Genomic DNA, 15,597 nt, shown 5'->3' on the forward strand with positions numbered 1-15,597 from the left:
ATGGTGGGCGGATGCAGTTCTGATCAAACGTTACATCGGGTGGATGGCGGATGGTTGACGACTTTCTGACGCGGTTGCGGATGAAATAATTGCCTATCCGCGCATCTCTAATATGTACATACATTAGTTATTATTTTTATTTTAAATCTTCTCAAACAGCCTGCCCTACACTTTACCCCCCGCCCCTCCCCCTCGCGTCGCTGCTGCTCAGCCTTGCCCTGCACTGACTTTCTTTCTGTCTCCTCGACTCTCATAACTTGATGTGTTGAGATAATGTGTGTGTTTGTTTTCATGTCAACATTAGCCGTTAGCTTGGAGAATGAATGGAGAGCGGATGCCAATGGCATGAAACATATCCCCGCGACGGGAGGAGAATCACTCGCGGCATTGGGGCAAGTAGAGTCGTTCACTGAGTGATTCATGTCGTTAATCCGCGGCGAACGGATCGTTCGCTCAGTCCCTCCCTCCCGCCCCCATGATGAGTAGCTGGCTGCGTCGTTCGCCTGACGTCACAGAATGCGCCAGTTCCACTCATACCGGCATGGTCGCGGCGGAGCTCAACTGAACTGAGAAAGGAACGAATCAGTTCATGAAGTGATTCGGTTCAGTACGTTCACTCAAAAGAGTCGTTCGTTCGAACGAATCGTTCGCGAACGACACAACATTAGTGGACCGATCGGGTGATACAGCAAGATGGCGTCTGACGGAGAAGGCCTAAACGCGGGCATTCTATTTCTGTATTCTTACATATATGTTGTTTAATAGAGTACACACGGTTAATAATTGTTTGTAGCAGGATACATTAGTCTGAGCGCACTTTGACACTTCTCCTGTTTGATAGCTTCATTTAAGTTAGCTTGCTAGCTGGCTAGTTAGCTTAGCTTGTTAGCTGCTAACAAAGAGACGCGGAAGTTATTTAAACATCGCTAAGTAGGGAACTAATGTGAGTGTAAAGTGTTGTGATTGTGTGAAAATGTGCGAAAGAACGATAGCAAAGTGCGAGGAGGAACTTTGTCCAACAAAAGAGGCGAAGGAGCAACAACATCAACTACTGGATGTTTATTATAAGAAACATCATCAAGTTGTGTTACACAGAACAGGTTTGTTTACTTCTTACTCTCACATCTTTACTAACTTTATATTTCATTATTAACACTATTCTTAAATATATTGTGTATAAGAAGTTTGGTTGTCTTGTGAGGATGATGTACATATATACGTCTGGTACTTGCAACCGCGTGGTTGTCGTCGTTCTGTCGAATTTAAATATCCGTAAAAAATAGTTACCTAACACAGTCCATTTGTAGAATAAACTTAAATCGATGCATGTGCTTATTCAGTAAATACAAATATATATATATATTAAATAAATATATGCAGGGCTTCACGGTGGCAGAGGGGTTAGTGCATCTGCCTCACAATACGAAGGTCCTGAGTAGTCTTGGGTTCAATCCCGGGCTCGGGATCTTTCTGTGTGGAGTTTGCATGTTCTCCCCGTGACTGCGTGGGTTCCCTCCGGGTACTCCGGCTTCCTCCCACCTCCAAAGACATGCACCTGGGGATAAGTTGATTGGCAACACTAAATTGGCCCTAGTGTGTGGATGTGAGTGTGAATGTTGTCTGTCTATCTGTGTTGGCCCTGCGATGAGGTGGCGACTTGTCCAGGGTGTACCCCGCCTTCCGCCCGATTGTAGCTGAGATAGGCTCCAGCGCCCCCCGCGACCCCAAAGGGAATAAGCGGTAGAAAATGGATGGATGGATATATGCAGCAATAAAAAAATACACTTTAAAATGCTATTAAAGGCACAGATAACATTCATCCATTTTCTACCGCTTGTCCCTTTCGGGGTCGCGAGGGGTGCTGGAGCCTATCTCAACTGCATTCGAGCGGAAGGTGGTGTACACTCTGGACAAGTCGCCACCTCATCGCAGGGCCAACACATATAGACGGACAACATTCACACACTAGGGCCCATTTAGTGTTGCCAATCAACCTATCCCCAGGTGCATGTCTTTGGAGGTGGGAGGAAGCCGGCGTACCCGTAGAGAACCCACGCAGTCACGGGGAGAACATTCAAACTCCGCACAGAAAGATCCCGAACCCAGGACCTTTTGTATTGTGAGGCACAGATACCAGTGTTTCCATATATAGGATTGCATACCTGCCAACTACTCCGGTTTTCCCGTAATTAGTACGGTTTTCATCAACCTATTCCGGGTTATGGTTGCAGTGATAAAAAATACGGTTTTTCATTAATTAAAAAAAAAAAAATTTTTTAAGTTTTATTCACGAAATCGCGTAACAACAATGACAATCGACACTGCTTCCCGTAACTTCCTATCGAGCCATTCCGAATGCCATGCGCGAGGCTATTTATAGCACCGCTGCCAAGCACGAGGCACCAGTTGCCATTGTTTCCAAACGAGCGAACGATCATGGAATCTGCCGGAGAAAAATCGCAAACGAGTCTTAGTGGCCTAGTGGTTAGAGTGTCCGCCCTGAGATCGGTAGGTTGTGAGTTCAAACCCCGGCCGAGTCATACCAAAGACTATAAAAATGGGACCCATTACCTCCCTGCTTGGCACTCAGCATCAAGGGTTGGAATTGGGGGTTAAATCACCAAAATGATTCCCGGGCGCGGCCACCGCTGCTGCCCACTGCTCCCCTCACCTCCCAGGGGGTGATCAAGGGTGATGGGTCAAATGCAGAGAATAATCTCGCCACACCTAGTGTGTGTGTGACAATCATTGGTACTTTAACTTTAACTTTAAACCGAAAAGAAAACTGCAGTCATTCCGGGAAGAATATTCAAAAGCCTATCCGGGAATAATTATCCGTTCCAAAAAGGGTGAAAACTACGCGAATTGCACCTTGTGCAGACAAGATTTTTCGATCGGACACGGAGGAATTAGCGATGTAAAAGACCACGTTGGGACAAAAAAACACAAGTCTAATGCCGTTGCTAGCGATACAAGTGGAAAACTTTCAACGTTTTTCGTCGCCCAAACAGATTCTTTGGATGTGATAAATGCCGAAGTTTTATTTACGGAGGCAATAATTGAGCATGGACTTCCAATCGCACTGGCTGATCACATGGGACAGTTATTTCGGAAAATGTTTCCCGACTCGAAAATCGCCCAAAAATATGGATGTGGTCGAACCAAAACATCAAACATTATTCAGTGTCTTGGAACAGAATCAGAATGAAAAAGTATCGCCGATGTCATGAAGACGGAACTATTTAGCATGTCGACTGACGGCAGCACCGATTATGACGATGTAAAACTGTACCCCATTTGTGTTCGATATTTCGATGACGACATTGGAAAAATATTGTCAGTACTTCTGTCTTTGAGGGAATGCAATACGGCTTCCACAGGCGAAAACATTTACAAAATACTCGCGGAAGAAATAGACTCAAACGAAATTCCTCGGCAGAATTTGGTTTGCTTTGCTGCCGATAATGCTGCAGTGATGATGGGATCTAAAAAGGGTGTTGCAGCTTTCATTACGGAAATGTCTCCTTCGGTTTACATCGCCGGTAAGTACAGTTCGTGGCATAAAAAAACTCACAAAACATAACATTTTAAGTAAATCTTTTATTACATAAACAATAAATCACATCAAAAATGATTTCTGTGTACAGTATATCTTTTTATTTGTGATAACGATAACATGTTCAAAACAAACTAATTTCAAACTATTGAAGTTAGCTTACAGAATAAACATGTCAATCAACCCATATGATTTTTGCTGTAATATTTTTGTTTTGAAAAGTCACTGTGACTGATAGAAAAGTGATGGTTTTAGCAACATTTTAACCTGTCTGAATGCTAATAATCATTTTGCGTCGGGGGAATTCGCCCCCCTGACCCCCCACCAGGACTTTGTCCTGGACCTACCGGGGCCTGCGGCCCCTGGACCCTGGCTACTAGGTTTTTCTGATTTCAAAAGTTGGCAGGTATGGGATTGGTACCTAACAGAACTACACCTAGGATTGGTTATCTGTATAATAAAACCATTCTCGGGCCCCTGCAGTCTACATATAAACTTAAACATCAGTTTTCTCAGGGTGGCGTGGAAGGTGTTTATCCCTAAATCACAAAAAAAGCTTGCTGGCACTACTACCCCTGGCCTTTCTGAGCAGGATTCTAAGACAGTCATTATATGCAACCTGGAGCTTGTGCAAGTTCTCTTTCTTGAACCTCACCCAGAGGGGTGCTGTGTACATAGGGGTGCAGTAAGCTCTAAACAAGTACACCTTCGCTTCATCAGAGCAGTAATGACATTTTCTCACCAGCATATTGGCTTGGACATACAGCAGTCTAATCATGTCAGCATCATCCTCCATCTTGTCATTGATGATGTGGCCTAAGTATTTGACATTGTTGCAAACAGACAGGGTTTGACCAGACAAATAGAAACCTGGGAAATTAAGATGTTGATCCTCCTTGGTCCTACATATCACTACCATACTCTTTGTGGCATCATACTCTTTGTCAAACTTGACTTCACAGTCTGAGCATATGTTAAGAAGCTGGTGGAACCCTGCACTACTGGGAGATATAATGGCCAAATCATCAGCGTACACAAAGTGGTTGATTAAGGTGTTCCCCATGATGGACCCTGTTCTGCATTCTCCCACTGCCTTGACAGGTCATCCATAGACAGGCTAAATAGGCCTGGTGATAGAAGCCCAAACTGCCGTACCCCATTGCCAACTCTAAAGGGAGAGGATAAACTACTCCCCCCATTTTACCTGCATCGTCTGCTTGTCGTACCAATATGCCAGAATATACCCAGAACACCCCTATGCTTCAGATTGGTGAAGAGTTTGAGATGGTTGACTCTGTCAAATGCCTTAGATGCATCAATAAACCCTACCAACATTGTAGAGCCCTGCGCTCTGTATTTTTCTACTGCTTCTTGTAAAGCATAAACACACAAGTCAGTGCTGTACTTGCTCTTAAAGACAAACTGGTTGTCTGCGGTGCAAATAAGATCCCCAACTCTGTATATTATCACACTTTCCAGTACTTTAGATAGCATGCTGGCTCGGGCGATAGGTTGATAATTGTCCATAGTCCCTACCTTACCAGCCTTGTCTTTAATGACAGGTACTAAAATAACTGTCAGCATAGCAGCTGGCAGGATGCCATGCATTACCAACCTACCAATATATACCTACTGCATGTACATAAAACCTTAATGGAGGTGTTTGGATATGTTTTAAGTTCTTTGTAGGCAGAACAATGCAACTGTAATAGCCTCTATTGTAAGCAGACTTTTGATCGCATTTATTTACTATTTAGAATGCATAAAAAAGAAAAAACGTGTGTTCTTGATAGGCAAAATAAAAAAAAAGTGTGGTTTCCTTTTAAGTGAAGTATATTTATTTAGCTTTTTTCTTAGATTAGTCTTAGACTTAGATCGGTCACATCAAGTCTTAGACTTAAATTGGTCACATCTAGCCTTAGACTTAGATTGGTCACATCTAGTCTTGGACTTAGATTGGTCACATCTAGTCTTGGACTTAGATTGGTCACATCTAGTCTTAGACTTAGACTGGTCACAACTAGTCTTAGACTTAGATTGGTCACATCTAGTCTTAGACTCAAATCGGTCACATCTAGTCTTAGACTAAAATCGGTCACATCTAGTCTTAGACTTAGATCGGTCACATCTAGTCTGAGACTTAGATCGGTCACATCTAGTCTTAGACTGAGATCGGTCACATCTAGTCTTAGACTTAGAATGGTGACATCTAGTCTTAGATTTAGATTGGTCACATCTAGTCTTGGACTTAGATTGGTCAAATCTAGTCTTAGACTTAGATTGGTCACAACTCGTCTTAGACTTAGATCGGTCACATCTAGTCTTAGACTTAGACTGGTCACATCTAGTCTTAGACTTAGACTGGTCACATCTAGTCTTAGACTTAGATCGGTCACATCTAGTCTTAGACTTAGATTGGTCACATCTAGTCTTAGACTTAGACTGGTCACATCTAGTCTTAGACTTAGATTGTTAAATCTAGTCTTGGACTTAGATCGGTCACATCTAGTCTTAGACTAGTGTCAAATGTCTTCACATGCACGGGGTGTGCGTGCAGTACCTTGCACGGCCAGCAGTTCCTGGGTCTGGATGACGATGCACAACTGCAGTGACTCAGAGCGCTTTACATAGTGAAAGCCATTATCTAAGTTACATTTAAACCAGTGTGGGTGGCACTGGGAGCAGGTGGGTAAAGTGCCTTGCCCAAGGACACAACGGCAGTGACTAGGATCAAACCTGGAAACGTCGAGTTGCTGGCACGGCCGCTCTACCAACCGAGCCACGCTGGCCTTAGAATGTATTCAATTCTATCAAAATCTCACAAAAATCATAAATACATCCTAGAAATGTCTAAATAATTCCATTAACAATATTTTTATTTCGGAACTTTCTAATGTAACGTGTTTCTATCTACACTTCTGTTAAAATGTAATAATCACTTATTCTTCTCTTTGGTTAAAATGTAATAAGCACTTGTTTTGTTGTTTGATACTTTAAATTTAAGAGCTTTAGCAGGGTTTCTGTGGATCATTAAAAAACATTACAAGTCATTCAATGGACTTTGCCTAAATTAAAGCCTCAAATGGTATTAAAAAGCATTAAATATGATGTCCGATATAAATGAAAATAAACCTAATAACTTAATTCTTGCCGTCATCAATACATTGCTATGTCCGTCTGTTTCCTTTTTGGTCTGTGGATTTTAAACTGGACTAAGAGGTCTCACTCTGTGCATCGCTCTCAGCACCTGAGAGTGATTATTCCACAGAAGACTTACATGAACAAAGTGAGCCTCTTGTCAGTCATTCACAATCTTTGTTTCGGCTACTTGCAATTGCCCTCCACACGTTTTCCTGTGTGCAGTAGTGTTAGCAACACTCATTTTAATGTTGGAGATGGAAATAGTCATTTTAATACAACGCTGTAATACAGTCCCCCATATAACGGCCCAGGATATGCCTGTTACAGTCAAGAAAATAAGTATTTGAACACCCTGCTATTTTGCAAGTTCTCCCACTTAGAAATCATGAAAGGGTCTGAAATGTTCATGGTAGGTGCATGTCCACTGTATGAGAGATAACCTAAAAAGAAAAATCCAGAAATCACAATCTATGATTTTTTAACAATTTATTTGTGTGATACAGCTGAAAATAAGTATTTGAACACCAACATTAATATTTGGTAGAGTAGCCTTTGTTTGCAATTACAGAGGTCAAACGTTTCCTGTAGTTCTTCACCAGGTTTGCACAGACTACAGGAGGGATTTTGGCCCACTCCTCCACACAGATCTTCTCTAGATCAGTCAGGTTTCTGGGCTGTCGCTGAGTCATACAGACTTTCAGCTCCCTCCAAAGATTTTCAATTGGATTTAGGTCTGGAGACTGGCTAGGCCACTCCAGAACCTTGATATGGTTCTTACAAAGCCACTTCTTGGTTTTCTGGCTGTGTGCTTTGGGTCATTGTCATGTTGGAAGATCCAGCCATGACTCATCTTCAATGATCTGACTGAGGGAAGGAGATTTTTGGCCAAAATCTCACAATACATGGCTGCATTCATCCTCTCCTTAATACAGTACAGTCGTCCTGTCCCATGAGCAGAAAAACACCCCCAAAGCATGATGCTACCACCCCCATGCTTCACAGTAGGGATGGTGTTTTTGCGATGCTACTCCTCATTCTTCTTCCTCCAAACACGCACAGTGGAATTATGACCAAAAAGGTCAATTTTGGTCTCATCTGTCCACAAAACTTTCTCCCATGACTCCTCTGGATCATCCAAATGGTCATTGGCAAACTTAAGACGGGCCTTAACATGTGCTGGTTTAAGCAGGGGAACCTTCCGTGCCATGCATGATTTCAAACCATGACGTCTTAGTGTATTACCAACAGTGACCATGGAAACAGTGGTCTCAGCTCGTTTCAGGTCATTGACCAAGTCCTGCCGTGTAGTCCTGGGCTGATTCCTCACCTTTCTTAGCATCATTGAGACCCCACGAGGTGATATCTTGCATGGGGCTCCACTCCGATTGAGATCGACCGTCATGTTTAGCTTCTTCCATTTTCTAATGATTGCTCCAACAGTGGACCTTTTTTCACCAAGCTGCTTGGCAATTTCTCCGTAGCCCTTTCCATCCTTGTGGAGTTGTACAATTTTGTCTCTGGTGTCTTTGGACAGCTCTTTGCTCTTAGCCATGCTGAATGTTTGGGTCTTACTGATTGTATGGGGTGGACAAGTGTCTTTATGCAGCTAACGACCTCACACAGGTGCATCTGATTCAGGATTATACAGTGGAGTGGAGGAGGACTTTTAAAGGCGGACTAACAGGTCTTTGAGGGTCAGAATTCTAGCTGATAGACAGGTGTTCAAATACTTATTTTCACCTGTATCACACGAATAAATTGTTAAAAAATCATAGATTGTGATTTCTGGATTTTTCTTTTTAGGTTATCTCATACAGTGGACATGCACCTACCATGAAAATTTCAGACACCTCCATGATTTCGAAGTGGGAGAACTTGCAAAATAGCAGGGTGTTCAAATACTTATTTTCTTGACTGTATATGATTCTTTAATTTTGGGCCTTTTAGAATCAGCATGTTTTCGTCCATTTGTGTCAAGGAGGTGAAATTAGGTCTGAAAACCCTTTGACAAGTTGACTCCATGTCCATTAGGACTTTTCAAAGTGTAAAATACCATCCGCCTTAAACAGAATATTCTACTTTGAAAGTAAACTAGGGAATTTATTTTGTGTTTATGCATGACTTCCTGTCCCACATGAGCAGATTTTAGCTCAATTGAACCGCCTTGTTGTGGCGACCACTAAATATAGAAGCCAATATAGAAGCCAGGCGGTGGAAACTGACACATTGACTTGAAAACAAAAAACGGAACGAGTCTGTCGCCCTGTGGAAATCCCAGTTACACTTACAAACGTTGCTTGGTGAGATCAATGACGAAACGAAGGCACGAAGCTCAAAGGAAATACACTTTCAACCCACAGCACTCGCAGTGAGCGAACTCGACCACAAGATGGAGCCATAACAGAGACAACAATACAGAATACAGATTTACACTGTAAACGACCAAATCTTTTCTCCAAGTTTATACATCAGTAACTGACATTAAAATCACAGGGGGCGCTGGAGCCTATCCCAGCTGCATTCAGGCAGCAGGGAATTTATTGCAATATAGATTTTAGGCTATATTGCCCATCCCTCGTAAAAAGTGGCCTTGTTTTCCTGTGAATAATGTTGTAAAGAGCAGTGTGTTTGTTTTCAAGCCAATTCATATATTAACTTGTTTTTTTAAGTTCATGTGAACTTCCTGACTGAATCTGGACATTTCTCAAGCATGTTTGTCATTTTGTGTCCTGCAGACGTCTGTGAAGAACAACTTCTGCCTGAAAAACAGGAGTGTAGCTTCAGGATGGTGAAGGAGGATCCATCAAAGAGTAAGACCAGGCGCCACAGACCCCCTGGTGTCTCCTTTTCCTCTTTGACATCATGCTCTTGTACAGTCAGTGGTGTGGTGGAGGAGCCTGGTGGGGATGGGGGCAGGGCTGGAACAGATGAGTGCTGCTGTGGTGTCTCGAAGCGAGCTAAGAAGCTATTTAGCTCCTCTATTTAGCGCACTCAGGTCTGCTGTTGATACATCACAGCCTCTGAAGTTGGTGATGTGGTGTATGCCCCACCACACTTCTCGTGAGTCGTTGCTGGACAGGCGGGACTCTATACTCATCCTGTGGTCCGCCTTAGCTTTTTTGATTCCTTTCTTCAGGCCAGCTCGAGCAGCCCTGTACAGAGCTCTGTCACCTGACCTAAAAGCAGCGTCGCGGGCCCTGAGGAGTGAGCGGACCTGGCTGGTCATCCAGGGTTTCCGGTTAGGGAAAACCCGGATGATTTTATCGACAGTCACTTTCCCAATGCAGAACTTGATCCTGTGTAAGTCCCAGTGTGTTCGGCTGAAACAGTCCTGTAGGTCTGACAGAGCAGGCCAGGTTGTAACTCTCTTTATGGTGGGTCTGACTGCGTCTGAGAGGGGAGTAGGCTGGAGAGAGCAGGAGGGAAAGATGGTCTGACTGGCCGAGATGGGGGAGAGGTGTGGTTCTGTATGCGTGCCTGATATTGGTGTAAACCTGTTCCAGAGTGTTCTCTCCCCTAGTAGAACACTTTACATGTTGGTAAAACTTTGGCAGTACAGTCTTTAAGTTGGCCTTATTAAAGTCCCCTGCAATAATGTGAACACCATCCGGGTGGACCCGCTGCTGTTCGTTTACGGTGTTCAGCAGGAGAGAGAGCGCTGTGTTCACTTTGGCGTCGGGTGGGATGTAAACAGCTGTGACGATCACTACAGTTAGCTCTCTCTTAGAGACATGTACTCGAGGTCTGGGGAACAGTGTTGGTCTATGATTGTCCCGTTGTTACACCAGTTATCATGCATGTAAAAACAGAGACCCCCTCCTCTGCTCTTCCCGGAGTTCACAGTCCTGTCCCAGCGGAGCAAAGTGCGGCCTGCTAGCATCGGGGATCCTCGGGTGAAGCCACTTTTCAGTGATGGCCAAAACACAGCAGTCACGAACATAGCGATTTCCAGCAAGTTTTAATTCCAGGTCGTCCGTTTTATGCACCAGGGATCTGGCATGGCAGAGAAACAGGCTCGGTAGAGGTGGATTGTGTGGTTGTTTCTTTAGCCGTAGCATAACACCGGCCCTACAGCCCCGTTTCTGCTTCCTCTCCCTTCTCCGACTGCGCCGCCTCCCAGACCCGATAACAATCCACGGAGAGCCCGGCGATCTCGCTATGTCTTCTGGGATGTCTTGCTTGTAGTGAAAGTCTCTGGAGACCGATATCTGGTATTGGACGCCGATATCCAAAAGTGTCTAGTGGGTGTACTGAGTATACACAGAACCGATAGTGAAAGCACAGGTAAAGAGAAGAGCAGTGTGTTTGTTTTCAGGCCAATTCATATACCGTATTTTCCGCACTATAAGGCGCACCGGATTATTAGCCGCACCTTCAATGAATGGCATATTTCTAAACTTTGTCCACCTATAAGCCGCCCCGGACTATAAGCCGCGCCTACGCTGCGCTAAAGGGAATGTCAAAAAAACAGTCAGATAGGTCAGTCAAACTTTAATAATATATTAAAAACCAGCGTTCTAACAACTCTGTCCCAAAATGTACGCAAATGTGCAATCACAAACATAGTAAAATTCAAAATAGTGCAGAGCAATAGCAACATAATGTTGCTCGAACGTTAATGTCACAACACACAAAATAAACATAGCGCTCACTTTCTGAAGTTATTCTTCATTCGTAAATCCTTCGAATTCTTCGTCTTCGGTGTCCGAATTGAAAAGTTGGGCAAATGTGGGATCCAAAATGGCCGGTTCCGTCTCGTCGAAGTCATCGGAGTCAGTGTCACTGTTCAGCAGTTCTGTGAATCCTGCCTTCCGGAAAGCTCGGACCACAGTTGTGACCGAAATATCTGCCCAGGCATTTACGATCCACTGGCAAATGTTGGCGTATGTCGTCCGGCGCTGTCTGCCTGTCTTAGTGAAGGTGTGTTCGCCTTCGGTCATCCATTGTTCCCACGCCGTTCGCAGTCGTGATTTGAATGCCCTGTTGTCACCAATATCCAGCGGTTGGAGTTCTTTGGTTAATCCAGCCGGAATGACGGCGAGTGTTGTATTTGTGTGCTTCACTTGTTTTTTGACACAATCTGTGATGTGGGCGCGCATAGAGTCGTATATCAACATGGACGGAGCTGTGTGAAAAAAGCCACCCGGCCTCTTCGCGTAAACTTCCCTTAACCACTCGCTCATCTTTTCTTCATCCATCCATCCCTTCGAGTTAGCTTTTATGATGATGCCGGCTGGAAAGGTCTCTTTTGGCAAGGTCTTCCTTTTGAATATCACCATGGGTGGAAGTTTCAGGCCATTAGCATGGCAAGCTAGAACCACAGTGAAGGACGACTTCTCATTCCCTGTGGTGCGAATATTCACCGTACGTGCTCCCGTTGTATCCACAGTATCCACAGTGCGGTTCACAGGAATATCAGTTGCTGTGAAATAGTAATCCGTGTGAGGATGGAGAGATTGCGTCTTTTCATGAACCGGATCCTTGTCGCTTAGTAGGAGCCATTTTGTGGTCTTTACAGATGTAAACAGGAAATGAAACGTACGGTAATATCCGCGCGCTTTTTCTTCTTCTACGCGGGCGGGTGGTTGCTTACAGTAGAAGAAGAAGCGCTTCCTGTTCTATGGGGGCGGGTGCTTACCTTGGCGGTTGCTTGCGTAGAAGAAGAAGCGCTTCCTGTTCTACCGGGAAAAAAGATGGCGGCTGTTTACCGTAGTTACGAGACCGAAACTTTATGAAAATGAATCTTAATATTTATCCATATATAAAGCGCACCGGGTTAAAAGCCGCACTGTCAGCTTTTGAGTAAATTTGTGGTTTTTAGGTGCGGCTAATGGTGCGGAAAATACGGTAATAACTTGTTATTTTAAGTACATGTAAATGTACTGAATGCCTCATGTGACTGAGCAAATCTGGACATTTCTCAAGCATGTTTGTCATTTTGTGTCCTGCAGACGTCTGTGAAGAACAACTTCTGCCTGAAAAACAGGAGTGTAGCTTCAGGATGGTGAAGGAGGATCCATCAAAGAGGAAGACCAGGCGCCACAGACCCTCTGGTGTCTCCTTTTCCTCTTTGACACAGACCCTGCCCTGTAAAAAGGAAGAGGAAGACTCACTGACGCCCCACATTAAAGAGGAAGAGGAGGAACACAGCATCAGTCAGGAGGGAGAGCATCTTGAAGGACTGGTGGAGTTCCCAGTGATCGGTGTCCCTGTGAAGAGTGAAGATGATGAGGTCAAAGGTGAAAGGGAGGAGAAGAGCAGCAGCTCAACACAACACATGACAACAGAAGCTGATGGAGACCACTGTGGAGGATCACAAGCAGACAAGCTCTTAGCTCCACTATCAGATAGTGAGGACACAACGTCACACTCTCCTGACACTGATGATGAAGACTCTAAAGATGATAAGACATGTCACACTGACAACACTCACCTCAAATGTTCTCACTGTGACAAAACCTTTAAAAACCATAGTCACCTGAAAAGACACATGAGAACACACACTGGAGATAAACCTTTTTCTTGTTCAATCTGTGGCTTATCCTTTACAAGGAAGGACAATATGAAAGATCACACAAGAGCACACAAAGGAGAAAAACCTTTTCCGTGTTCTTTGTGTGATTCAAGGTATGCACGAAGTCGAGATTTGAAAAAACACCTGAAAAGACACACTGGGGAAAACCTTTTTAAGTGTTCTTTGTGTAATTCAAGTTTTGTCCAAAGTGAACATTTGAATAGACACATGAGAACACACACAGGAGAAAAACCTTTTACCTGTTCACTCTGCAGTAAAGGTTTTGCACAAAGTCACAATTTGAAAGTACACATGAGGTCACACACTGGTGAAAAACCTTTTTCCTGTTCAACCTGTGGTAAAGGTTTTACACACAGTCAGAGTTTGAAAGAACACATGACAATACACAGTGGAGAAAAACCTTTTTCCTGTTCAATTTGTGGTGAAGACTTTGTACGGCGACAGTCTGTAAAAGTACACATGAGAACGCACACTGGTGAAAAACCTTTTACTTGTTCAATCTGTGGTAAAAGTTTTACAGAAAGTCGTTGTTTGGAAAGACATACAAGATCGCACACTGGTGAAAAAGCTTTTACTTGTTCAATCTGTGGTAAAGGTTTTACAGAAAGTCAATATTTGAAAGTACACAAGAAAACACACTCTGGTGAAAAACCTTTTTGCTGTTCAATCTGTGGTAAAGGTTTTACAGAAAGTCAGAATGTAAAAAGACACATGAGAACACACACTGCCGAAAAATCACATTCCTGTTCAATCTGCAACAAAGGCTTTTGTGAACGATCATACCTTGTAGCACACATGAAAAGACACACAGGAGACAAAGTGTTGAGTTGCAGTGTGTGTGGTGAAAGATTCTCTTCTAAGGTTCAGAGTAAGAAACACAAGTGTGCTGGTGAGAACAGCAGCAGCAAATGAAACTGCAGGATTTGAAATAAACTTTAATTTGGACTTTCTAACATCAGCACATATAACATGTGTGACATTGTTGTTTGTGTAACAATCTTGTTAATATGCTTCTACATTTATAGATTAGATATTTTATATTAGTGCTTTTTCCAGTCAAGTACATGCATTAATATGCAACATTGTGTACTTTTATTAAAAATCAAACAGAACAATTTGACTGAAAAGGTGAGAGTAAACAGTACAATACATATTTTACATACAATAAACATTTATGTGTATATATATTCATCATATAATTTTAGACTTATTCATAATAGTGTTTTTATAGGTGTTTGAAATATTGAAGTGTGACCATTTTTATTTCTGATTGTTAATAATCCCATAGATTAGCCCCTTTATATGATATACATATGTACTGGTTCACATCTGAAACATCTTCTGGACCACTTCAGGAAGCATATTATTATTTACTTTATACATCATTTGAACAGTTGTCTTCTTTACAATTTTAAAATGTGTGACTTTATGAATCATTTGTTGGATCTCTATACCATTTTATTAATTATCTTTATTACTCTCTTTTGTAATATGATGATTGTGTTGTGATTGTTTTATATGTATGTCCCCAGACTTTTATGCAAAATAAAAGTGAGAGAAAATGTCTGAATTGTTTGTGGAAGGATGTTTTTTTTACAAACTTACTTTTGTGGATAAAACAAAAAATCCCATTATTGTGTTTTATACATTTTTTATGTTTTTTATTTAAATTTTCTAACACCTCCAAAACAATATCAATATCAATCAAAGTTTGGAGTGTCAGCCAAAAGCCAATATTGTACATCATCCCACAGAGATTTACTTTGCATACATTCATAAAATAAACTGTTTATTTTGTTTTGCTATCACAGAACGAAGTGTTGTTTTCAATTGCAAAACAACATCCTGAAAATTATTTTAAGTGGTAAATCCGTTTTTTTCCCCCTTAAATTAACTCCTTTGCCTCCTCTCTGAGCCGCCACATTAACGTGGTAGAGGAGTTTGCGTGTCCCAATGATCCTAGGAGCTATGTTGTCCTATGTATTCTATGCCCCCTGGTAGGGTCTCCCAAGGCAAACTGGTCCTAGGTGAGGGATCAGACAAAGAGCAGCTCAAAGACCTCTATGAAGAACACGAACAAAGGACCCAGATTTCCCTCGCCCGGACTCTGGTCACCGGGGCCCCCCTCTGGAGCCAGGCCCGGAGTTGGGGCACGATGGCAAGCGCCTGTTTGCCGGACCTGTCCCCATGGGGCCCGGCCGGGCACAGCCCGAAGAGGCAACGTGGGTCCCCCCTCCAATGGGCTCACCACCCACAGCAGGGGTCATAGAGGTCGGGTGCAGTGTGAGCTGGGCGGAAGCCGAAGGCAGGGCACTTGACGGTCCGATCCTCGGCTACAGAAGCTAGCTCTTGGGAGGTGGAACGT

The 15,597-nt window shown here is 43.2% G+C and overlaps 1 protein-coding gene across 2 annotated transcripts; it reads left to right on the forward strand.

The window, feature by feature from the left end:
- Positions 1-678: 678 nt before the first annotated feature.
- LOC133575823 (uncharacterized) lies at positions 679-14,802 on the forward strand. Of its 2 annotated transcripts, none has more exons than XM_061928681.2 (2): positions 679-1,100; positions 12,649-14,802. In XM_061928681.2, exons 1-2 carry the CDS (start codon positions 974-976, stop codon positions 14,142-14,144), a joined length of 1,623 nt encoding a protein of 540 aa, XP_061784665.1. In that variant the 5' UTR covers positions 679-973; the 3' UTR covers positions 14,145-14,802. The 2 variants fall into 2 exon arrangements, with proteins under 2 accessions (XP_061784665.1, XP_061784666.1); XM_061928682.1 differs by lacking the exon at positions 679-1,100 and adding an exon at positions 10,090-10,981.
- Positions 14,803-15,597: the final 795 nt, after the last annotated feature.

Source organism: Nerophis lumbriciformis, linkage group LG33, assembly GCF_033978685.3.
Source record: "Nerophis lumbriciformis linkage group LG33, RoL_Nlum_v2.1, whole genome shotgun sequence".
Classification (NCBI taxonomy): Eukaryota; Metazoa; Chordata; class Actinopteri; order Syngnathiformes; family Syngnathidae; genus Nerophis; species Nerophis lumbriciformis.

Excerpts from the sequence above, each read along its gene's own strand:
- LOC133575823 (XM_061928681.2), top strand. The coding sequence starts at position 974 with ATGTGCGAAAGAACGATAGCAAAGTGCGAGGAGGAACTTTGTCCAACA. Across the intron at positions 1,101-12,648 it reads AGTTGTGTTACACAGAACAG|ACGTCTGTGAAGAACAACTT; the intron begins GTTTGTTTACTT and ends TGTGTCCTGCAG.